This window comes from Herpailurus yagouaroundi, unplaced genomic scaffold (genome assembly GCF_014898765.1).
Source record: "Herpailurus yagouaroundi ecotype Mexico unplaced genomic scaffold, PumYag 29, whole genome shotgun sequence".
Lineage (NCBI taxonomy): Eukaryota > Metazoa > Chordata > Mammalia > Carnivora > Felidae > Herpailurus > Herpailurus yagouaroundi.
Window position 1 is genome coordinate 122,868,855 of NW_024412377.1, and position 23,914 is coordinate 122,892,768.

General features: G+C 48.2%; 1 protein-coding gene across 15 annotated transcripts in view; it reads right to left on the reverse strand.

The window, feature by feature from the left end:
- Positions 1–23,914, reverse strand: part of LOC121016760 (protocadherin gamma-C4) — a 99,957-nt gene that overhangs the window by 10,698 nt on the left and 65,345 nt on the right. For 6 of the 15 annotated variants that reach the window (XM_040454608.1, XM_040454626.1, XM_040454619.1 and 3 more), the window contains one exon: positions 5,208–5,266. In XM_040454608.1, coding sequence (XP_040310542.1) covers positions 5,208–5,266 — 59 coding nt within the window. Of the gene's footprint in view, positions 1–5,207; positions 5,267–5,472; positions 5,518–5,632; positions 5,693–8,251; positions 10,872–12,313; positions 15,002–21,306 lie in introns of those variants that run through there. The other 9 variants (XM_040454551.1, XM_040454645.1, XM_040454548.1 and 6 more) reach the window with 9 other exon arrangements.

Here is a 23,914-nt window from a genome sequence, read left to right on the forward strand (position 1 = left end):
TGTTTAAAGGGAGGGGGGTGTCATCATTGGATTTAAGAATTTAAAGACTGCTTTTGCTCCTGGGAGAGGACTAAGGGTGAAGGGTCCCTCTAGGAGGACAGGAGCCCAGTGCTGCGGCCTCAGCCACCTCTGTCTCCATGGGAATCCAGGGGTCTTTACTTGCCGTCCTGCTGTCACTGGACGTTCTGGAAGGCAGAGGCCTCAGGCAGATGGGCTCATGCCTAGAGGAGAAGCCTAACTGGGATAGAGTGGGGAGAACAGTTGTCACAGAGGGGAAGCAGAGAGAAGGGCTCCAGGGGAGACAAGAGGGTCAGATACCTGGTTAGGGGGATGCCCAGTGGAGACTGGGGAGTGGTGCTGAGGGAACAGAGGTTAGTGGAGGGGTAGGCCTGGAACCATAATGGGCTGGGCTATAAGGAGGATTCTTGGGCAATGGTTGAAGGCTGCAGGCTAAACGGATGGGCAGGTTGCCAGATCTTTGACTTTTTTCTGAACAATTTGCTGAGAGCTTCCTATTCTCTGGAAGAGAATATATTTATGTTCTTCCTATATATATATATGTGTGTGTGTGTGTGTGTGTGTGTGTGTGTGTGTGTGTGTGTATAGCCAAATTAAGCCTCAGAACCACCTGCAGGTAAGTGTTATTATGATTATCCCTATTTTTCAGTAGATGAATCCAGGGCTCAGAGAGGTTAAGAGACTCCCAAATTCTCACAGCCAATAACTGGCAGAGCTACGTCCTGAAAGAGGCCTAATGTGAATCTGAAGGCTATGTTCTTATACATGACACCACACTGGACTTCAGCAGAGAGGCAGCAGTGGGGATAGGAGACTCTTCCAGAATTTAGGAGATGTTGAACAATAAAAGTAGAGGTGATTGACTATCTCTAATTCACCATTTTCCAAGCATCCACTATGTGTCAGTGACTATGGTAAACCCTGAGATATAAAAGCTGATAGACAGAGTTTTGCCGTAAGGAGTTTGTATTCTGGTGCACTGGATGGGTGTGTGGGGGAACGTCCCAGAAGATGGGCTATGGAAAAATGCTCCCTGCAGCATGATCAAAAAAAAAGAAAAGTCTGGGAAAGTCACCTCTAACAACAGCCTGGATTTAACTATGTTAAAATATAAACACGTATGAATTTTTTTAAGGTAGTAAAAGCCTGTCAGCCTTTTAAAATATACATTATATGTCCATATAAGAGGCTGTTATGCAACAATTAACTTTGAATTTGTTTTTTTTTTTTTTTTTAACTGACATGGGAAAATTGTGATATACTGCAAAGAGAACAGATACAGGTGGATCTTCTGTTCCAGCTCTCTCTGCCCTGCCCCAACTCACACTCGTGCTCTCTCAAAATAAACAAACATTAAGAAAATAATATAATAAAATACACATGTGAAAATATTAAAGAGCTTAAGAGATTTGAAACACTCAAATACAAAATGTGGGTCTTAATTTGGATAAGCGTGCAAATGAATTACCAGAGAGAGACACATAACGGGAAGTGTCAATACAGACTAGATCTTTGATGATACTAGTTTATTAATATTATATTACTTAGTATTAACATATTTTTAGTTTATTGATATTATTGTTAATGCTTCTGTATGTAAAAGAATTGTCTAAGACTGTGAAGAGTCAGATGACATTATATGATGGCTGAGATTTGTTTCACAGTAATTCAAGGGGGAAACAGGGTGGAGACTGAAGTGAAACAACGTAAGGCATTAGGTGAAGCTGGACGGTGGGATCATAGAGGTTCATTATACTGTTCTAGTTTTGTACAAATTTGAAAATTTCATATTCAAAAAATTTTAATGGGGGTTTCTCTGGGTTGTGAAATTTGAGTTCTTTTTCTTTTAAAAATTTTTCTCTATTTCCCCATGCTTCTACAATGAGCATGTATTATTTTATAAGCAAAAAAAAACCCCAAAACTAAGTTGCTATTTGTCTGCTGAATGGCTGCCTCAACTGAGGGAGAGCAGGGATAGTGTTTCTCAGAGGAGGGGGATGGAAGGGTAGTGTGGAGCCATCAAAGGAGAACAGAGTGGAGACCAGGACAAGCTAAATGGAGACTCTCACTGTGCAGAGACTGGGAACAGCTGCAGGGTGGAGCCTGTGTTACTGTGTGAGAAGGGACAAGTGGCTTGCTGGGTTCAGAGCTTGAGATAACAGCTGTTGAGATAAGAAGCCAAAAAGATGACTCGAGACAGGACAGGGGCTGGAAGGAGGAGCACCTGGCAGGCAGGGACTTCAGAACATGTCTTTCCCCCTTTTGTCTGGGCAATGTGACCCAGTGCTGACTTGAACTTGAACTAGGTTCACCTCAACACTAACCCTGCTGTGAACATGGTATGCCAGTAGCCAAGATGGTGCAGTGGAGGGGAGTGGAGCAGAGAAGCAATGGAGGGCTGGAGCCAGAGTTGGACTAGATAAATCTCCTTTCTTCATCCTTCCACTCAGATTTACTCATCATAACAGCAGCAAAGACAAAGTACCCTGTCAGTCTGTTGATCTTGAGAGGCCTTACCACAAGGCCTGTGTGGAGGCTCTTCCCTCTCTCCTTGAGCTGGTTAATTTGAAACCCTTCAGATTTCAGCACAATCTCCTTTCCTCCTAAAGGTCCTCTTGCTCCCTTACCAGGGCAAATCCCTACTGTAGGCCCTCACCACCAGGTAGTGCACTTTATAGCACTTACAATAGCTGTGATCTTACATTTACTTTGGTATTTAGTTAATATTTGCTTTACTCAACGCATGGTAAGCTCCTTGTGGGCAGGGAGCAGGCCTATTTTGTCATCTCCTATACCACCTGGCCTATAGTAGGTGCTTACTAACTATGGAATAAATGAAGGAGAAAAGATATAGTTGTTGGATTGGGCCTTTAATGTTTATTTCACCTGGGCCATTTTGGAACTACATCAGAAATGTTTGTCCATCCCCCTCAACTTAACTAAGGAAGGGAATCTTCCCTTACATCTCCCCAAGAGCTCCTATATTTCAGGCCACCAAGTCTTTCATTTGATGACAAGGGACTTGAGGCAGGGGTACGGTGCTCAACCCAGAGGGGACAACAGAAGCAATCTGTGGGACTTTTAGGTTCAGCGCTGAATTCTGCTTCAGGGCCAGTATACAGTCTGCAGCAGAGATGGGTAAAGGGGACACAATTTGCCCAGTACCTCTCATCACCTCAGCTCAAATGTCACTTCTTCTTGGAGGCTTTCTCTACCCTTCCCCCCACGATTACACTCATATGACCCTCTTTTTCTGAGAACTTGCTATGATTTCTAACTAGGCCTTTTTAAGTGCAATTTGTTGTCAATTTGTTGTCTCACCTGCTATCCTGGAAGTCTATGAGCTCAAAGATCATGTCTGCTTGTTCATTCTTACAGGACAGTGCTTAGAACATGGCCTGGTTCATAGTAGATGCCCAATAAGTAGGTGATGTATGAATGAATACATGAATAAACATATGAATGACCTAATGGATAAGCTATACAGAAAGGCTGGCAAGGCCACTGGATTAAAAGGAGACAGATGGGGTCAAGGGAGGGGCAAAGACAGTCCAAACCAACTGTTTTTCTGCCTTCTAAAGGCCTTCTAGGAAGCATCTTGAGTTCCTGATACATGTGCAGGACTGCACATGCCAAGGAGGTGGAGTCTCTACCTCCCTGGCATGTGCTGAGGTCTCCTGGATTCTTGTGGCAGTGAACACTCACCAACTATAACATGTGGGAAAATGTGGGCAGCAAGTGCCTGACCATCAAGGAGGCAGAGGAAGGTGACCTAAGCTCTGCCCTCTCTCTCTCCTGGGTTCCTTGGACTCCTCTAGGCTCCTGACTTCTAACAGGGAGAACTGGCCCAAAGCCCACCCCACTTCCCTCAGACCAACTAAAGATCTTTCTGCTTTTTCCTTCCCCACCAACCGCAGGAGGTTCCTGTCTCAGCAGGAATTCATACTCAACTGAAATGAACAGCTGGGATAGCCTGGATAGAGGAGTATGTGGTGGTGAGCACTGATCAAAGACTCTGTATGTGAGGGACAGGGGCAGGGAGAGAGTTGTGGGCGGGAGGTGAGGGGATGTGTGTGCTGGCTTGCCCACAAGTACAAAAAAATGAGAGACAGAGACAAAGAGTAGGAGACAGGATAAAAGGGAAACAGAGAGAAACAAAGAGTAACAGGAAGAGATTCAGCAATGCAGACACAGACTACACACTCAGAGATACAGAAACAGACACACACAAAGACAAGGAAAAAGACATAGGCTGAGAACAAAGAGGAAAGCAGAAATATCAAGAGGTTGAGAAACCAAGAGACTAGAGACAGAGGAACATGAGGACACTAGGAAAGAGGAAAAGAAAAGAGTTCAAGGAAAGAGACTGGGAGGCAGAAACAGACAGAAAAGAAACAGAGACTGAGACTAAGGAAGAGTCATATTTATTCATTAATTCCATATTTATTGAGCACCCAGCATGGCAGGTGCAGTGCAAGGCACAGATCAGGACAAGTAGACACAAACGGCAGGGACCAAGATGCAGCAATAAAGACAGAAACTAAGAGACAGAAAGAGAGTGAGAGGCAAAGACCACAAACTGAGATAAGAGACTGAGGGAAGGCCAAAGCAGTAAGAAAGAGTGGCAGAGAAAAAGGCCTGCAGGTAGAGAGGGCAGGACCAGTTTCAGGACCTAGGCAGCCTGGAGTGGGACGGGAGGAGACCTGTCCCAGGAGCTCCCTCAGCCCAGCCTCCAGCAGTGCAGTCTCCACTTCCAACAGCTGACCCACCTCCCCCACCTCTCCTGGGCTCTTCCCCGTGGACTCTGGAGGAGGTTCTGACTGCCGACTGTGCCTCCCCCGTCTCCTGTCCCCTGGTTCTCTGCCTGAACCCCAGCCCAACCTGGAACAGGGGGACTTAGGAATTAGATGGGTTCCACCCAGAGACCACCTCAGGACCAGGAGATAGGAAAAGATTCACCTGGTGAGAAGGGAGGGGCTGAGGTGTGAAATGAGCTTTCAAAATAGAGTAGAAGCCTTTTCCTTCTGGGCTCTGTGTACCAGCCCCCAATACACCAAAGCCTCCCTGAAATCCGGAACTGAGGGAAGAAGCCATTTGTAGCAAATGCTGAGCCCTCCCCCACCTCCTCCCACGTCATCACTGAGAAAATGCCGCAGAGAAGAGGGTGGGCTGGAGAAGCAGTCACCTACCCGCTGGTGCCAGGTCTCTGGGCCTGAGAGAATCGCCAGTCCGTGTTGGGCGGGGCTTGCTGTGGAGAAAACAGAGGGAAAGGGGCTGAGTACTCACAAAAAGAATGTCACCACAGTCTGGGGATGGGCAAGGAAGGAAGGAGGGGAATGGACACAGAGAAAGAGGAGGGAGGGAAAGACTAATCTCCAAAGACAAACCGAACCCCAGGTCTCAGAGGTCTGAGGCAGAGAGAAAATAACACCTATCTGAACATAGTGAGCAAACCCAGATTCCTCTGCTGAAGAAATAGCCCATTCCTCCCTCCCCACAGACTCAGAAATTCGGAGCTGAGATTCAAGGGCTGAAAGTGTCTCCTGTGGAACCAGGGGTGCAGAAAAGGCCCTCAAAAGTGGCAGAGGAGATTTTAGATGAGAATTTCACCAGCCTCTAGAAAGAATTTATTTAGCTCCTCAGCTGGGAACAAAAGCATCCTTGCAGCAAGATGGCTGCTGCTCCGGGTAACCCTTTTTGCGCCAGGTTGTGCTGTAATATATTCAGAGGAACGCCTCCTCCAGGCCTTTGGCTCTCAAGAATACCTTCCCACAGCTAAACACATTATTAACTTAGGAGTCATGCCAGACTGATCCTTTGCAGGGCATCCAAGCCCCAAGACACCCCTCACCCCCAGAACTCTGCCAGACAATGGCTCTGACTAAGGAGGAGAGAACAAGGCTGCTCTGTCTGGGACAGAGAAAACTGCTGGGATGGAGCCCAGCAGAGACCTAGCTCCCACAGCCTCCAAAGCCTCTAAGGAGAGCCAGCTAAGTCTCCAGGGCTCCTAAGGGGCTGATCTGTAGCCATGTCCCACCTGGGTGAAGGTGTGGGACTTTGGCCGGCCACTTCACTCCTGAGTCCCTTCCACCCTTTCGAGAGGGTGTATTATCCCATCACATATGGAGCACTCCTAGAGCCATCTCCTTACCCCTTCTGGGCTGTGCTGATAAGAGACTCTCACTCTCACTCCCAGAAGCAGAGGAGAAGTGTGAGCATCTCTGATTACACGGGGGAGAAGGCAGACCCAAGTCTGTCAAGTATCTCACGCTAAGGCCCACAGGTGTCAGTGATATGAGCAGAACTCAGAAAGTTAGCATCCCAGGTACAACACAAGTCACCAGCACCAGTCCAGATCACCAGCCTGGGGAAAGGCAATGGGATGCCTACTCATCAGCCACTGTATTCTTAGACACAGGACAATCTATGTATGATCCATGCAAGAACCATGAATCATGCAAGAACCATGACAGACTGGAGGAGAGTTGCTGGGCAAAACTCACAACTTACACAAAGATGGCGGGTCCAAAGTGTGTTCAGTGAGGGCTATTCAGGAACAAGGAGCCCCAGAAGACTTTTCTCTAACATATAAAGCCCTAAAAGGGAAAGAATCCCATCTATGCCCCATCCAAGCAGATGCAAGCTGCCCTCCCATCTTCCAGCTTTGTGAAAGCACAAATTCTGGAATTAGACCGAAGTTAGATCTTTCTCTACCACTTACCCAGTGAACTTGCATGTCACTTGACCTCTGTGAAATTCAGTTACGAGGTGGGGAAGCTAGTATCTACCCAACAAAATTCTTGGGAAGAACAAGTGAAGAACATGGTACTCCAAGGAGGTAGTGCAGGAAGGCTCTTTCAATCAGCTATCACATGGGGGTACTGTTTCAAACTCTAATTCTGATTCATCAAGTGCAGGGTGGGGCATGAGTATATTTTGAATAAAAGCTCCTGAGTTTGTGGAAACTTGTGCCTTTTTACTATCATAGTTTCCCCACTGATGAGGGCACCCCAGCATCTGGCAGAGGCTGTGGCTTTCCCTCAGCTGAAGGAAGGATTGACAGAGTCTCACATACTTTGGTCACCCCCAAAGCCCTGACCCTAGATCACAGGAACCACATCAAGGTCACGACGGAGCCAAAAGCCTATCTCTGAGTGTCCAGGGTCCAGGTGCTTCATGTCCCCACTTCCTGTGATAGGACAGGCAGTGACTGTCACTGAGGTTCCAGGCTGCGTATCCTACCCTTGGCCCACAGGGTAGCTCAGCCAGAGCCAGAGGTTTCTGGGCTGGAGGCACACCGCTGCCCTCTGCTTGGAGCCCCAATACTATGGGGTGGCCCACGCCAGAGTTAAAAACTCTTGCCCAGAGGTGACCTGATCTAGTCCCAGGTAGAAGCAGGAAAAGGTTCCTGGGTCCTTGCAGGCCCTGGGAAACTGTGCCATGGGATCCTCACCAGGGTGTGATCAGTCAGCAGTGAGCACCACTGAGGCCAGCAGCCAGGTGGTTGGGAAGCTATGAGGGGCCCAGGAACAGCCAGTGCATGTGAACTTGGCAGCAAGCGCTGGCAGTAAAAGGTGGTGTGTGTGTGTGTAAGCCCAAGTGCAGGTGTGTGGGCGTGTGTGTGTCTGTGAGCATGCAGATGAGATGAGACAATATTGTTGCTGCATGTGGCCAGTGGGTGTGTTCTGCAAGGAGGACATGCATGAAGCCTGGATGTACAATGATCCTGTCTACAGGTGCATTTGTTTGACGGAGGAATAAGGAAGGTTGAGATTAACAGTGAAGTCACAGATCAAGGGACTGGAAGAGGAAACTTAAAGACTGGCACAGCAAGCTGGCTGGCTTGGGAGTCAAGGAGGCTGGATACAGGCATAGATCCATGACTGCCTCCACCAAGGACCACCCTCTGCTCCCCAACCCTAGCCATAAAGACTGCTGGGCCCCAGCCTTTTCTGAGTGAGGGCAGCAGGGACTGGTCTTACTTCCCCTCACCTATAATCACTAACACCTCCTGGTGCTCAGAGTCCTATCCCCACATTGGCATTCCACACAATCAGTCCAAATGGTCCCAACAATCAGGTGGAGTGCAGGCAACACTGAGCTCCATCCTCCACTCCCACACCCCCAACCCCTCCCAAGAGGAATAGACATAAATTCAAAGTCCCTTTTGTGGATGGGCTGCTTCTCCATTGCAGGCCACAGGGGTTGTCCTGGGCAGTGTTGAGCCCCTCACCTGGCTCCGCTCCCGCAGCGTATTACAGCGGGACCGGAAGGCATCAGGCTCCAGCACCAGCGCTGAGGGCTGCTGGACACTGAGGGGCCTTAGAAAAGTGAAGTCACTGCCATCCGAGGCTGGTGAAAAGCACGTCCTGTAGCAGTGGCTCTGTGAGTCTGTGGGCCGCAGTGTCACCTCCATGTACTTGAGTGTGCCGTCTGAGCTCACCTGCAGGTTGGGACTGGACTGCTTATAGAAGTCCCGAGAGGTCGAGTCCTGGTGCCTGCAGCACTGGCCCCCACCCCCATCCTCATCTGTGTGCCCCCGAAGGCATTTAGCTGACAGAAAGGTGAAGGTGACTAAGGATAAGAGACTGATGGCTGCAAGAGCCACAATGAGGTAAAGGGTAAGGTCTGAACGCTCAGGAGGGAGTGTGAGGAAATCGTTGGATTTGGGCATTTCCTCAGGGTCCTCATCCTCCAGAACCAGCAACACTGTGGCTGTAGAGGAGAGAGAAGGGTCACCATTGTCCCTCACCAGGACCACAACCTGCTGGGTGTTAGAGTCATCCTCCCGTAAGGCCCGGGCTGTGCGCACCTCCCCAGTATGTGCAGACACCAGGAACAGTCCTGGAGCTGTAGACTGTGGCAACAGTGAATAGGAGAGCCATGCATTGTGGCCAGCATCAGCATCCACAGCTGTCACTTTGGTGACCAAGGAGCCAGGAGGAGCAGAGCGAGGGAGACGTTGGGGGACTGAGAGTTCCCAGCCGGGTCTTGGGTGCAGCACCGCTGGTGCATTATCATTTTGATCCAGGACAAACACATGCAGAGATGTGTTCGAGTGCAATGGGGGAGAGCCAGAGTCTCGCACACCCACCATGATGTGCATCATTTGCAACAATTCGTAGTCAAAGGTGCGCTGGGCAAAGACCCGCCCATCCTCAGGGTTGACATATACAAAGGAGGAAGCTGGGGCTCCCTGAATCTGATTCCCTACAATGGAGTAGGTGAGATGGGCATTATCCCCAGTGTCTGGGTCTGAGGCAGCCACAGTGCAAAGAAGGGAACCTGGAGGCCGGTTTTCAGGGATGTAAGCAGTATAGAGCTGTTGAGAAAAGTAGGGTGCATTGTCATTAACATCTGAAATGTTGAGCCGGATGGTGAGATGTGCATGCAGGGGAGGTGAGCCTGCATCACTAGCAAGTAGCTCAATGACATAGTGGGATGTGGTCTCCCGGTCCAAAGGCTGGCTGGTTAGCAGTGAGTAGTGGTTCTCAGAAGGCTTAATCTGAAATGGCAGGTCCGGGGAGATATCAAGGCTCACTTCACCATTTCTCCCCGAGTCTCGGTCCCGCACATTAAATAAGCCCACTACTGTGCCCACTGGTGTGCTCTCCAGGATAGGGTTGACCAGAGAGGCTAGCAGTACCTCTGGGGCGTTGTCATTGGCATCTTCCACATCCACCTGAATCATGCAGTGGCCTTCCATAGCTGGCTGTCCCTGGTCACGGGCTCTTGCATGAATTTCATAGAAACTTGACTCCTCAAAGTCTATGGGACCCAACACATGGATTGCTCCACTGCTAGGGTCTAGGCCAAAGATGTTACGCACCACTTCTGATGTATGGTCTCCAAAAGAATAGTCTAGTTGGCCATTGGTGCCCTCGTCTGGATCAGTGGCATTGAGGTGGAGCAGCAGTGTACCCATGGGTGCATTTTCTGGGAGCCCCACACGTAGAACTGAGGACTGGAAAGTCGGAGCATTATCATTAATATCCAGTACAATGACAGAGATAAGGGTCGTCCCTGAGCGGGCTGGGATACCCCCATCCACAGCAGTAAGCACCAGCTGATGTCTTGCCTGGGCTTCACGGTCCAGCTGCTGCTCCAGCACCAGCTCTGGGAATAGCTTCCCGTCTTTTAGGGTCTTCACATTCAGAAAGAAATGGCTGCTGGGGCTTAGAGTGTAGAAGCTCACAGTATTGGTGCCCACGTCCGGATCCTGGGCACTATCCAGTGGGAATCGGGCCCCAAGCGCAGCTGATTCTGAGATGCGTATCTCTCGCTCAGAGGTGGCAAATCCAGGAGAGTTGTCATTGAGATCCAGGATCTCTACCTCTACACGGATTAGTTCCAGGGGGTGTTCAGTCACCACCTGTATTGGCAGCAGGCAGCTTGTACTGGCTCCACATAGGCTCTCTCGGTCAATCTTTTGATTCACTACCAGAGCACCACTCATCAAGCTCAGGGAAAAAAAGTGTCCATTCTCCTCAGACCCCAACCGCAGTCGGCGGCTCAACAGATCTGTCACCTTTAAGCCTAGATCCTGAGCAACATTCCCCACCAGCGTCCCCGGCTCAGACTCCTCCACCACTGAGTAACGAAGCTGCCCGGACACCCAGCCCCAGCAGCACAACGACAACATGCACAGCACTTGCCATTTCCCAGCGAGCTGTGGGGGTGTCTTGGGCCCCATGACCCAGAGGTCCCTTCCTGGACACTGACTTTGTGCTGTCCTGTCTCCAAGGCAGACTCAGGTCTTGGAATGTAGCAGCTGAAATCTCTTATGTCTCCTTCCAGCCTCTTAAAAACTGCTCCGAGGTATGTCTGCCTGCAGCAGTTCTTCTTAGTCACCAAATGGCGGGGGTGGGTGGGGGGGGAGGGGAACTGAATCTGAGTGGAGCTGGGGAACAGGAGGAGGAGAGGTGGGCAGGAAGAGCAGATCCCCCACCTCTGCTCTGAGTCTGATTGGCCAAAAAGTCTGTCTGCTCTCAACCAATTATGAAGTCCCCTCAGTCCTGGAAACCTTAGGAACAGGCAAATCTGTGTCAATGAAGCCTCCTACCTCCCCACTCATTTCATGCTGCAGGTTGATTCAGCCCCCTTGGCAGCAAAGTTTGACAGCTCAGATGGTTCTCAACAGGGAAGACAAAGTGGTACAAAACTTCTCAGTGTTCTGTCCCAGCAACTTCCCTCAGGACTTTAGAAGTTTTCACTACTTTGTTAAACCAACAAAATTTTGTCCTTCCAGGGGAGGCAAAGCCATGTGAACCCCCCCCCCCCATCCACGCCATTCTGCCAAACATGGCTGAGGTGAGAGAAACCATTTGTTAGGATCCTGTAAAGCCTTGCTCTGACTCTCCATCAATGCTTTGAGGAATCTCAATGTCAGCTGATGGTTACAGGATTCAGCTTTTATGAGATCCCCGACTTGAGCTATGGAATGAGCATAACAGCTTTTATCAGGGGGAACATTCCTGGAACTGATCCAGGTCACCCAGGAGAGTGAGTAGAAACCAGGCGTTGTCTCTAGAATTTATGGTTGCACCAATTCAAAAGTCTACTTAAAGACTTCCAGAGTGGCTGCCTCTGAGTTCCTCAGCTGTAAACCAGTTTTCTGACATGAAGTGATTTTACTCACATGTTGCTTCCCCCCCCCAAAGAAGTAATGCTCCCCTGCCCCCAATTCTTTTGCATCTAGCTCAAATCTCAGTGGGAACCTGAATGGGATTCCTGAAGACTTGGACTAAAGATCTCTGCTTGCATCCTGATGCCTCCCTACTTCCCCTTCAGCTCTCCCCTCTTTGTGCTCTCTGCTGTTTCCAGGAGCGAGTTCTCTCTATAGTGGGTTAGGAGGTACTTAATATTGTGGGGCAAATACAGCAGTCACCCTAGATTCATTGGGAAATGGTAACCTAGAGTTAAGGTAGTCCAGAACCTGCCCCCCTCATTGAGGAAGAGAAAGCAACCTCTTGGGTTTAGGTGACTGCCTGATACACCCTACCCCTGTACAGGATAGCCTTCTATGCTCCCACATTCTGGCACCATGCTTCCACAATACCCTGGCTCTTGATCATTACCTTCATTTCTTACCTTCAGGTACATAATCCACCTCAAGTACTAATCTGTGACAACTTCCTGGTTATTCACAAAATACTTCGAAAGCACACCATCTACAACATAGTTACCACTCACTATGGGCTCTTGCAGAGAGACCAACAGTCCCAGGGACATGACCCAGCCATATGCTTGGATCAGAGTAACTCTCAAGCACTGGCTGAGCCTGCAAAGGTCTCACCTCTAGCCCATACAGAAGATCAGAGGGTGGGCAGCTTGGGCGAACAGGCTCCCCTGCCATAGGTGCACTGGGTGACTTCACCATCATGAAGCTATCGCTCCGAGTGGGTGCAGAAGCCAAGGGTGTACAGCCATGAGAGTGGCCGCCCACATCAACAAACTTGATAGGATCATCTGACCCTAGCTGGATTCGCAGGATCCCATTGGAAGGAGGAAGCCCCTCCCTCCTTCGAGACCGGGTGAGACAGGCACAGGTGCCAGCAGGAAAGCAGGTCACTCCACAGGCAGCCCTACGCAAACACTTAGACAGTAGTGCAACGAATGAGCCAAAGGAGACAAAGCAAATTGCCACTAGTGATACAGCCAAATAGAGGGTCAGGCGGGATTCTCCTTCCCTTGGAGCTGAAGATTCTCGAAGATCAGGGACAACTGGATGAGTATCTTCCTCCAAGGACACCAGTAGAGTAACAGAGGTAGAGAGTGGTGGACTACCACTATCCTTTACTACAATGACCAGCTTCTGTGGTGGGAGATCAGCTGGGATTGGAACTGCCGTCCGAACCTCCCCAGCATAGCGAGAGACAGCAAACAGGCTGGGGTCTGGGGCCTCCAGGAGCTGATAGGAAACCCAAGCATTGTAACCTGAATCCAAGTCCACAGCAGTCACCTTTGTGACTAGATGGCCAGCACCAACTGATGGAGGCAGAGCTTGCGGACATAAAGAACCAGGCCGGGCCCTAGGACGCAGCACAGCTGGGGCATTGTCATTGAGGTCCAGCACAAACAGACGAACCGTCACAGTGCTACTAAGAGGTGGGTTGCCCCGATCCCGGGCCTGCACCTCAAATTGCAATGTCTGTGTTTGTTCATAGTCAAAGGATCGAGTAGCATGAACAGCTCCTGTTTGGGGGTTCAGAGAGATGAAAGAAGAAGCTGACACATCTCGATTTCTGGGCTCCAGGAGAGAGTAGGAGATGAGTGCATTCAAGCCAGAGTCTGGATCAGAGGCTGCAAGGGAACAAAGCAGGTCCCCTGGGCGATTGTTCTCAGGAACAAACACCTCATGTGACCTCTGGAAGAAAGAGGGTGGGTTATCATTCACATCTGAAATATTGAGGAAAATACTCCTCTGGGTACTCAGGGGAGGATTCCCAGCATCGGAAGCAGTGACCATGATGTCATAGCTGGATTTGGCCTCTCGGTCCAAGGGCCCAGAAGTCACCAAGGAGAACTGGTTCCTGAAGGCAGACTTGAGGGCAAATGGCAAGTGGTCAGGAATACGGAGGCTCACGTCTCCATTTGACCCTGAGTCAGGGTCCTGCACACTGATGAGTGCCACTACAGTGCCAGGTTCTGCGCTCTCTGGAAGAGTCCCAAGCTCTGAGGTCACTGTGATGTGGGGGGCATTGTCATTTACATCTAGGAGATCCACCCGAAGGCTGCAATGTTGCTCCATGGCTGGAGAACCCCCATCGCGAGCCCGAATATCAAATTCATAGTAATTCTCACTCTCAAAGTCTAGGGGCCCCTGAAGGGTAAGCTTTCCAGTAGTAGGGTGAAGGCTAAAGAGGTTTCTCACACGATCAGGGGTGTGACCACTGAAAGAAAAGGTGACGTTACCACTGGGACCCAGGTCTGGGTCAGAGGCATTGAGCTGGATGAGCAGCATGCCGGCAGGAGCACTCTCCAACACACTAATCCTGTAGCTGGATTGCTGGAAGGCTGGGGCGTTGTCATTCACGTCCAGCACTGATACCCGGAGCTCTGCAGTGCCAGATCTCGGGGGGTTCCCTCCATCCACAGCAGTCAGCACCAGGCGGTAGTCTGATTGCTTCTCTCGATCCAAAGGCTTTTCCAGGAGCAGCTCTGGGACCAGGCTGCCGTCGCTGCGCTTCTTGACATCCAGTGCAAAGTGTTCATTGGAGCTTAGTCTATAGCTGCTGATAGAATTGCTCCCCACATCTGCATCCTGAGCCTTTTCCAAGGGGAAACGCTGTCCTGGAGGAGCTGCCTCCCCAATTTCCAAGTCTAGCTGCTGCCGAGGAAATCGGGGGGCGTGATCATTCACATCCACAATCTCTACCTCCGCTCGGTACATTTCCAAAGGCCCTTCAGTTACAAACTCCAGGGGCACGATGCAGCTGGCACTGAGTCCACACAGTGCCTCTCGATCAATTGGATTCTTGATGAGCAGGGCTCCACTGTCCAAATCCACACGGAAGTGTCTTTGGTTCACCTCTCCAGCAACCTGCAGCCTACGAGCTGACAGAGTCTCTGTATCCAGCAAGAAATCTTGGGCGACATTCCCTACAAAAGTCCCTTCTTGTGACTCCTCTGGGACCGGGTAGCGGATCTGCCCACAAACGTAACCCAGGTGGCAAATGAGGAACAAAAGGGTGGCCCCCCAGCAGATTTCTACCCAGCTTCCCACCTTGCGGAGCATTGCTGCTTCCTGGTAGTCCTCTACCTGGTCCTGGGAAGCAGAAGAAGCCGACCCGCCCCAAACGGCAACAGCAGCTGGAGACACCTATCTCTCTTCGTGGCGCCAGCTCTGGCGCGGCTGGGCCGGCACCGCAAGGGTTACAGGCCGTTTTTGCTGGTGGCGGGGTAGATTTGTCTGCCTTCCACCACCCGATTGGCAGACAGCAGCTCCTAGGTTCAGCCAATAGGCTGAGCAGAGAACATCCCAATAGCAGCAGGGTTAATGCGTCGCAGCATTGGAGGACAAAAAAAAAAAAAAAACAAAAAAAACAAAAACAAAAAAAACCCAAAAAACAAAACAAAACAAAAAACCTATCTTTTTGCCTTCCTCCCACTCAACAGCATTTCCTTCTATAGGTTTATTACCTCTAATGAGAGGCCAACAACATGTATGTATGTTCTTTTTTTCCCCCAAACACACCAACTTCCCCCGCCCCTTTTCGGCGGGGAAAACAGACAGCCAAAGCCCTAGCAACCTGCAGCCCAAAGAGGAGTAGCCATTTGAGACTGGTCACTTTGTTCAAGCCAGTGTTGTCATCCACCAATATTTGAAATGGGTAGTTTATGCCTCAGTCTGATTGTATTGGAGCAACAGCGAATTAGAAGCAGTGCCATATATTCAAAACTCTGCCCCTCTGCAGATTATTCAGAAACATATCCATCTCTTTGCAGACAAGACTTACACATTAATGTAACCAATTAAATTTATGCAGTGCACGTTTCTTTTGGAACAGGAGGTGTAGCAGACACAAAATCTCTCTTATTCAGGCACTAGCTAGTGATACACTGAATTACCATTCATTGATTTCCAGGACAGTATAGAAGGAGATGAAGCAAGGTGGAGGGAGTCAGGAGAGGGAGATGTTCCAAATCAGTAAAGAATCAGTGTGTATGGGAGGCGCTAAGGACTAGATCTCATTGCTTGGCAGAATGCTAATGTTCACAGATTTAATAGCTTCCTTGAATGACTGAGATCAGCCACTAATAGCACTGTGCCCACAAATCCCCTTTATCTGACACCATGGTATGCATGATTTGTTGTTAATTACCAACAGAGACAGTTTCAAAAGAGCAAGCTTTTACTTGGCCCCGGGGGCCTCTTGGAGCTGGAGACTTCATCTCACTCTTCTTCAACCCTGATCTAGACCCTCCCAGGAGCCTGGCTACCACCTTAAACACACACACACAAACACACAGTTGAGAAACACAGATCATCTCACACTGTAGTTACCTGCAAACTATAATCTGAGTGACAAACACACCAGAGCACAAAGAGAAAAAGTCCAGCCTGATGTCAACATAAGATTTCTTAACTCATCTGAAGCCTCACCTAGGTTACCACTGGGTGTGAAAACCGGGAGCAAAACCCAGGGTTCTAATCCCTCTCCAGATTTTTCCAAACCCTTAAGCCTCAAGAATATCCTTTTGACTATCCTCTTGAGGCCAACAACCTACATTCTGGTCTCAAAGAGAGGGATCTGAATTTGTGTGTGTGTGTGTGTATGTGTGTGTGTGTGTGCGTGCGTGTGTGTTTTAACCAAAAAACAGCTAACTCTCCTCTCATAGGAATGGTGGAAGTATAAATCAGTCTGACCTACCAGGTATTTTGGGCAGGATTCACTATCACAGTCAATGATACCACCATCAACCCAGTACCTCCATCAGAACAGGGGAGGGACAGGCAGAGCCATCCTTGACTCATTTCTCTCCCTGACTCCCTCAATCATGTCAATTAAAAAGTCCTGATGATTATACTATAGTCAACACCTTCCACCTATACTGTCACTGTGGTGGTTCAAGCATTTATCAATCTTCTCCTCAGATATTTTAACAGGCTTCTAACTGTTCTCTTTGTCTCCAGTAGCAATATCCCCAATCTATTTTACTTATGGGTGCCAGGATAATCTCTCTTGAGGACATCATACATAGGGGTTTAAAGTTCTGCAGTGACTATCATGAATACAGAACGAAGCCTAAAAGTAACTCAAGATCTAACTCCTGCTTACTTGCTTCACTTTATCTCTTGCCAAGACTGTTAAACAAACATACTTTAAGGTTCAGCAATAATTAAGTATCATTATCCATATGCATGAAATTTCCTGCAAAGGCCCTTCCTGCCTCCCTTTTCCCTTTACTATTTAATAAACTACTACTTACTGAGAAACTTAACAGAAGACCATGGGGGAGAGGAAGGGGGGAAAAAAAGAGGTTAGAGAGGGAGGGAGCCAAAACATAAGAGTCTCTTAAAAACTGAAAATAAGGGGCGCCTGGGTGGCGCAGTCGGTTAAGCATCCGACTTCAGCCAGGTCACGATCTCGCGGTCCGTGAGTTCGAGCCCCGCGTCGGGCTCTGGGCTGATGGCTCAGAGCCTGGAGCCTGCTTCCGATTCTGTGTCTCCCTCTCTCTCTGCCCCTCCCCCGTTCATGCTCTGTCTCTCTCTCTGTCCCAAAAATAAATAAACGTTGAAAAAAAAAACTGAAAACAAACTGAAGGTTGATGAGGGATGGGAGGGATGGGAGGGAGGGGAGGGTGGGTGATGGACATTGAGGAGGGCACCTGTTGGGATGAGCACCGGGTGTTGTATGGAAACCAATTTGACAAATTTCGTATTTAAAAAAAAAAAGAGAGATTTACCTTTAAAAAAATTAAAAAAATAAACTACTCCTTAACTTTTACTTCTCAGCTCAATAATCACCACCTCTATAAAATCTTCCCCATTTCCTCAGGCTGGCTTATGGGTTTCTTTCCCTTTGCTCTGATTGCTTCTTGTATTATGCAGATCTTCACCGTCATTTTTTTTTTGCATGTGTTTCCCATGGTACTACTCTATATACCATAATGACAGGAAATGTGTCTTTTCATCTTTTACAGTGTCTGCATATAGGAATACTAAATGGTGAATTACTGATATTATCATTTATTAGTTCAACAAATACTTACTGAATACTTATACTTCACAAGAATATTTTATATTCAGCATGCTTTATATGCACTGCTTTTAACTTACACAACAATTTTGAAAGAAGTCATCTGTATTTTATAGATGAGGAAACTGGGGTTCAGAGAGGTTAAGAGCTGTGTGTGAAGCTAAACAACTAATACATGCAGTACTAGAACTCCCCCCACTCCCATACCTGGTTTGTCTGAGAAAAAAAGACTCTCTTTCTATAATATCTTTTTTTTTAAAGCCATTTGTTTTAAATTTATTTATTTATTTATTTATTTATTTATTTATTTATTTATTTTTTTTTTTTTTGAGAGAAAGAGAGTAGGGGGGAGGCAGACAGAGAGGAAAAGAGAGTGTCCCAAGCAGGCTCAACACTGACAGTCCAGAGCCCAACTCAGGGCTCTGATCCCACAACCCTGGGATCATGACCTGACCCTAAACCAGGAGTCTGATACTTAACTGATTTTGCCACCCAGGCACCCCTCTATAACATCTTCAGTGATTTTTCTACTAGTTTGTAATCTGTATGATCATAAACTAGCCCTTTCCTGATACTTTTCATATTTAAGAACTAGACCTCTTATAGGTCTCCATATTTGCAAGTTCACACCAAAAGAGGCACACCGTCAATTACTAGCACTGGAATATCATAAAGCCTTAATCCCATATCCCTGACTTGATCCTTTTATGCCAGGTTTGTGATTCTCCCATTCTACAGTTTAAAAACAGCTTTAATGAGATACAGTTCACATACTATACAATTCATCCATTTAAAATGCATATTTCAGGGTGCCTGGGTGGCTCAGTAGGTTAAGCATTGGACTTCGGCTCAGATCATGATCTCGCGGTTCTGTGCTGACAGCTTGGAGCCTGGAGCCTGCCTTGGATTCTGTATCTCCCTCTTTCTGCCTGCCCCTCCCTCCCTCTCTCCCAAAAATAATAAACATTAAAAAATAAAATGCACAATTTAATGCTTTTAGTATACGTGAATATACTAAAAGGATACAACCATCACCACAATCTAATTATAGAATCTTTTTGTCACTCCCCAGAGAGGTTCCATACCCACTGTCCAGCTTTTTTTTTTTTTTTAATGCTTCTTTTTGAGAGAGAGACACAGACCGTGGCGGGGCTGAGGGGGGGGGTGGCGCAGAGAGAGAGGGAGACAGAGAATCCAAAGCAGGCTCCTGGCTCTGAACTGTCAGAACAGAGTCCGACATGAGGCTCAAACCCATGAACCGCAAGATCATGACCTGAGTGGAAGTCAGATGCTTAACTGAGTAAGCCACCCAGGTGGCCTGTGTGCTAGTGGTTTAGGAAGATTGTCTCTTTAGATGACTGAAGGATCCTCTTATGTCTTCCCTATGTTGCTCTTCTAGAGCTATTCTATATAATACATATGTATTTTATTTATTTGAGTATACTTGACACACAATGTTAATTTCAGGTGTACAACAAAGTAACTCAATGAGTTTATAGAGCTATTTTATGTAATATCTTAAGGTTGAGAAATGACAGGATTTTCTAAGTTCAGCCTGGCCCAATAAGCCTGGTTCTTTGAATGCCAGAATAACACTTTGCTTCATAAATATGTTAATTGAAAGACTAGTACATTCTAGGGCAGAAGTTTTCAAACTTGTCTGCACATTAGAATCACTTGGGGACCTTCAAAAAATACTGAGCCCTGTGTCCCAAGAGACTGTGCTTTAATTGGTCTGGGATGTGGCCTGGGCTTCAGAATTTTTAAGGGGTCCCCAGGTAATTCTAGTGTGCAACCAAGTTTGAGAACACTGTTCTAGTGAAAATGCCAGTTGATTCCCAGTCTGACTTCCAGTCTGACAGCTGCTTCTCTCTGGCTTTCATCTTTTCTTAGCCTTTCCATTTATGCCTCTACTTTGTCATTTCTGGCCATCTCCAGATTTTCTTATTTCAAGGTGTGCTTAAGATTTTGGATGGGTGGGGCGCCTGGGTGGCGCAGTCGGTTAAGCGTCCGACTTCAGCCAGGTCACCATCTCACGGTCCGTGAGTTCGAGCCCCGCGTCAGGCTCTGGGCTGATGGCTCAGAGCCTGGAGCCTGTTTCCGATTCTGTGTCTCCCTCTCTCTCTCTGCCCCTCCCCTGTTCATGCTCTGTCTCTCTCTGTCCCAAAAATAAATAAAAAAACGTTGAAAAAAAAAATTAAAAAAAAAAAGATTTTGGATGGGTAAAGAATAAAAATAACAATAGTAATAGACAAGATTTTTTTTTAACACTTATGATATACCAGGTTCTGAGATTACCTTAGCCAAGAACTCACAGCTGATAAGTGGTGAAGCCCTATTTGTCTAACTGCCAAATCCAAGGTTAGTAACAATAATACACTTATTAGTAATAAAATAACAGTGACTCTCCCACAACCGGAAGTGTATATAGGTTTCACTAAAGACACAGGCTTTACAGTTACCTGCACACCAGCCTGAATAAATGAAAGCTTTACCTTTCTCAAGATACAAATTTACCTACATTTTATACTGTGTGTATACTTAAAAAAATAATGCTGGACGGACGGGGAATAATGCTAGGGTACAAAAGAACTTTCAATTTGTACTATATGTTCTTTTGGACTGTCTGGATTTACTTTCAAAATAAATGATTACTTTTACTTTTATAATTAATGGTGATTATGTCTTTAGATTTGGGGATTATTGTTAGCTTTAATTTTTTTAGTACTTTTCTCTATTTCCCAAGTTTTTTATATTATAACATAAAAATATTTTGTAGGTAATGTACACATTATTTCCAGCAGTGTACTTGAAATAAAAGTTAAAGGATGCCTAGAATTTTATTTACTTATTTTTTAAATGTTTATTTATTTTTGAGAGAGAGACAGAGTGTGAATGGGGGAGGGGCAGAGAGGGACACAGAATCCAAAGCAGGCTCCAGGCTCTGAGCTGTCAGCAAAGAGCATGACGTGGGGCTTCAATCCACAAACCTCAAGATCATAACCTGAGCCAAAGCTGGAGTTTAACCAACTGAGCCACCCAGGCACCCTGAATCTTATTTAACTGAAAATCACCTGAGAATGAGGTACAGGATCTGCCTGCATAGACAAAGGAAAATTATCAGCGGACCATTAGTTTTAATGCAGATGTTGCAATCAAAACAAAGACAGACAAATGAGGTGGTTGTTGTATTCCTAGCATCTGCCACTTGTTAGAGGTATCTAGCAGCTCAGCTTGCTGTCATTGCAAATGACACCAAACTAAGCTCTGAGGGCTGAGATCTTGGGTTATAATTTAATGGCCTTTTAGCAAGATTGGTTAGTTGTGATGGCAAGTGAGTGGTGAAGGTGTGAATTGGGGCCACACAGGAGTCAGTTAATTCTACACCATGTGGGACCACAAACCACACTCTAGCCACGCCATCCCCTTCACAAACGCATGATGTTTGATCTACACAGGGCAAGGTGAAAAAGTAGATGCATCATTAGGAAAACATCTTCATCACTAAAACAACAGCTCCATCCCTTTCTGAACATGGTCCAGGCATCAAAAAGCATTAATATCATTCTGGGATGCTAACCCTTACCTGTCCTGGAGGGGAGCTCTCTGCACCCAACACTTGCCTATAGAACACTGGATCACAGCTCCGCAGTGTGTTCTGGCGGCTGGCCAGTGGGCTGGCAGCACCAGGTTTCTTCAACAGTGGGTCGCTGCGGCGTGAGTCGGTGGTGAGGTACACCTGATGGTAAAGGTGCGGTGGCATCAGACCTCCCCGCACAGCGTCTGCATGCAGAGAGGACCCTGGTGTTCGGTACAGGGAGCTCACAGGAGCTCTGTACAGATCCCTCGACTGTTTCCACTTGTAAACTCTGAATATGATCACTCCCAATACTGTGACTGCAAACCCCACAGAAACCAGGATTAGAGAGAGGAGTAGATAAAAGGTGAGATTTTTATTCTGCTCCCGAGGGGCAGAGCCAGAGGGGAATTCAGCCCGGGCTTCAGGAGATTCCTCGGTTACTGACACAGTCAGGGTTGCCGTGGTGGACAGTGATGGCTCCCCATTGTCTTTGATCAAGACCATAAGAGTCTGCCTGGGCACATCTGTGTCCTGAACTGGGCGGGAAGTGCTGACTTGACCCGTGTGAAGCCCCACAGCAAAAAGGCTCTGGTTGGAAGCTCCTAAGAGGCTGTAGGAGAGCCAGGCATTGTGCCCGGCATCCGGGTCCCAGCCTACCACCCGAGTGACCACATAGCCAGCAGCGGTACCTCTGGGCAGCATCTCCATTGAGCTCCGGCCAGGCCGGGGGTATAAGACCTGGGGGGCATTGTCATTGCGATCAGTGACAAATATGTTCACGCTAATGTTGGTGGTCAGGACTGGAGTGCCCCCATCGCTGACATGAACTGTTATTTCAAATTCTCGCCGATCTTCATAGTCCAGGGGCACTACAGATGACACGATGCCAGTGTCACGATTTATCGTGAAATAGTGGCCCACTAGCCCAGTTTCAGCTTCTTGTTCCAAGAGAAAGAAGGAAAGGCGAGCATTCTGCGGGGCATCAGGGTCCCAGACACTTAGATTTAGTATTGGAACCCCGGGGATGTTATTTTCCTCAACATAAACATCATAGGAGGACTGGGAGGACTGTGGAGGGTTGTCATTGATGTCAGACACTCGTACCTGCACGATTGTAAGGGCTGAGAGGGAAGGAGTTCCAGCATCTCGAGCAGTGATGCTGAGGTTGTATTCTGGGACAGTCTCACGATCCAGGGCTGCGCTGGTTTTCAAAGTAAAGTAATTCTTGAGGGAAGAAGTAAGGCTAAAGGGGAGACCTGGTGGCACCTCGCAAGACACCAGTCCATTCTCCCCAGCATCCAGATCAATCACACTGAGCAAAGCAATGACAGTTCCAAGAGGGGCATCCTCGGGAACTGGGCTGTACACAGAGGTGACTGTAATCTCTGGGGCATTGTCATTCACGTCCACAACCTCTACCAAAACTTTGCAATGTGCTCCTTCGGGATTGGCGCCTTTGTCTTTGGCCTGTATGTAAATCTCGTGGAGTTTTGTGTCTTCAAAGTCGAGGCGACCTCTGATTGTCAGCACCCCACTTACAAGGTCTAAGGAGAATAGGTCTCGCACACCGGCGCGGTTGTGGCTGCCAAAAGAGTAAATGATTTCACCATTGGGGCCTTCATCCAGATCAGTTGCATGAACTCGCACCACGACAGTACCCGGCGGCGCATCCTCCAGGACTCGCGCACGGTATAAAGACTGATTGAAGGCGGGTGCATTGTCATTCGCATCCAGCACGGTGATGCGAATGGGAAGGGTGGCGGAGCGAGCCGGGGTGCCTCCATCCAAAGCCGTCAGCACCACCTGGAGACTTGGCTCTCGCTCCCAATCAAGGGCGCGCTCCAGCACCAACTCCGCGTACTTGGTGCCGTCCTCTCGCGTCTGAACGCGAAGCGCAAAGTACTCATTTAGGCTCAGCTCATAGGTTTGTAAAGAGTTGCTTCCTACATCGGGATCATGCGCGCTCTCCAGCGGAAAGCGCGTGCCTGGCGCCACGGCCTCGCTAATCTCCAATTTCATTTCCCGGGTAGGGAATGTGGGATTGTTGTCATTGATATCCTGGATCACCACTTCCGCCCTTAACAGCTCTAGTGGGGTCTCCACCACCAGCTCCAGAGTTACAGTGCAGGAGGGCACTGTCCCACAAAGCTCCTCCCGATCCAGGCGGTCGTTCACGAACATCTCTCCAGTCTCCCGATTCACCTCAAAGAATCTTCGGCTAGCTCCAGACAACACCCGTAGCCTGCGTGCTGACAGGCTGCTGAGATCCAAACCAAGGTCCGTGACCACGTTGCCCACCACAAAACCTTTCTCTCTTTCCTCCAGAATCTCATAGCGAACGACGGCAGAAGCCTTGTGCAAGGCACCAAGCAGAAACAAAACTCCCACTACTCTCCCGATGCTTACCAGTCCGCTCCTCCAGGCCTCTGGGACCATCTCACTCAAAGGCAGTTCCTCTCAGCGGAGTCCAGATCTTTCCGGCTTTTTCGCTGAGAAACTTTCAGCGGGTTAGCGCTTGAGCGCTAGGCACGGAGTCGGACATGGCTTTCTCGATGCCGTTGATTTGCTCACCGGCTGTTCAGTCTCGGCCTCATCCCGGGGCACCGAGAGGGGA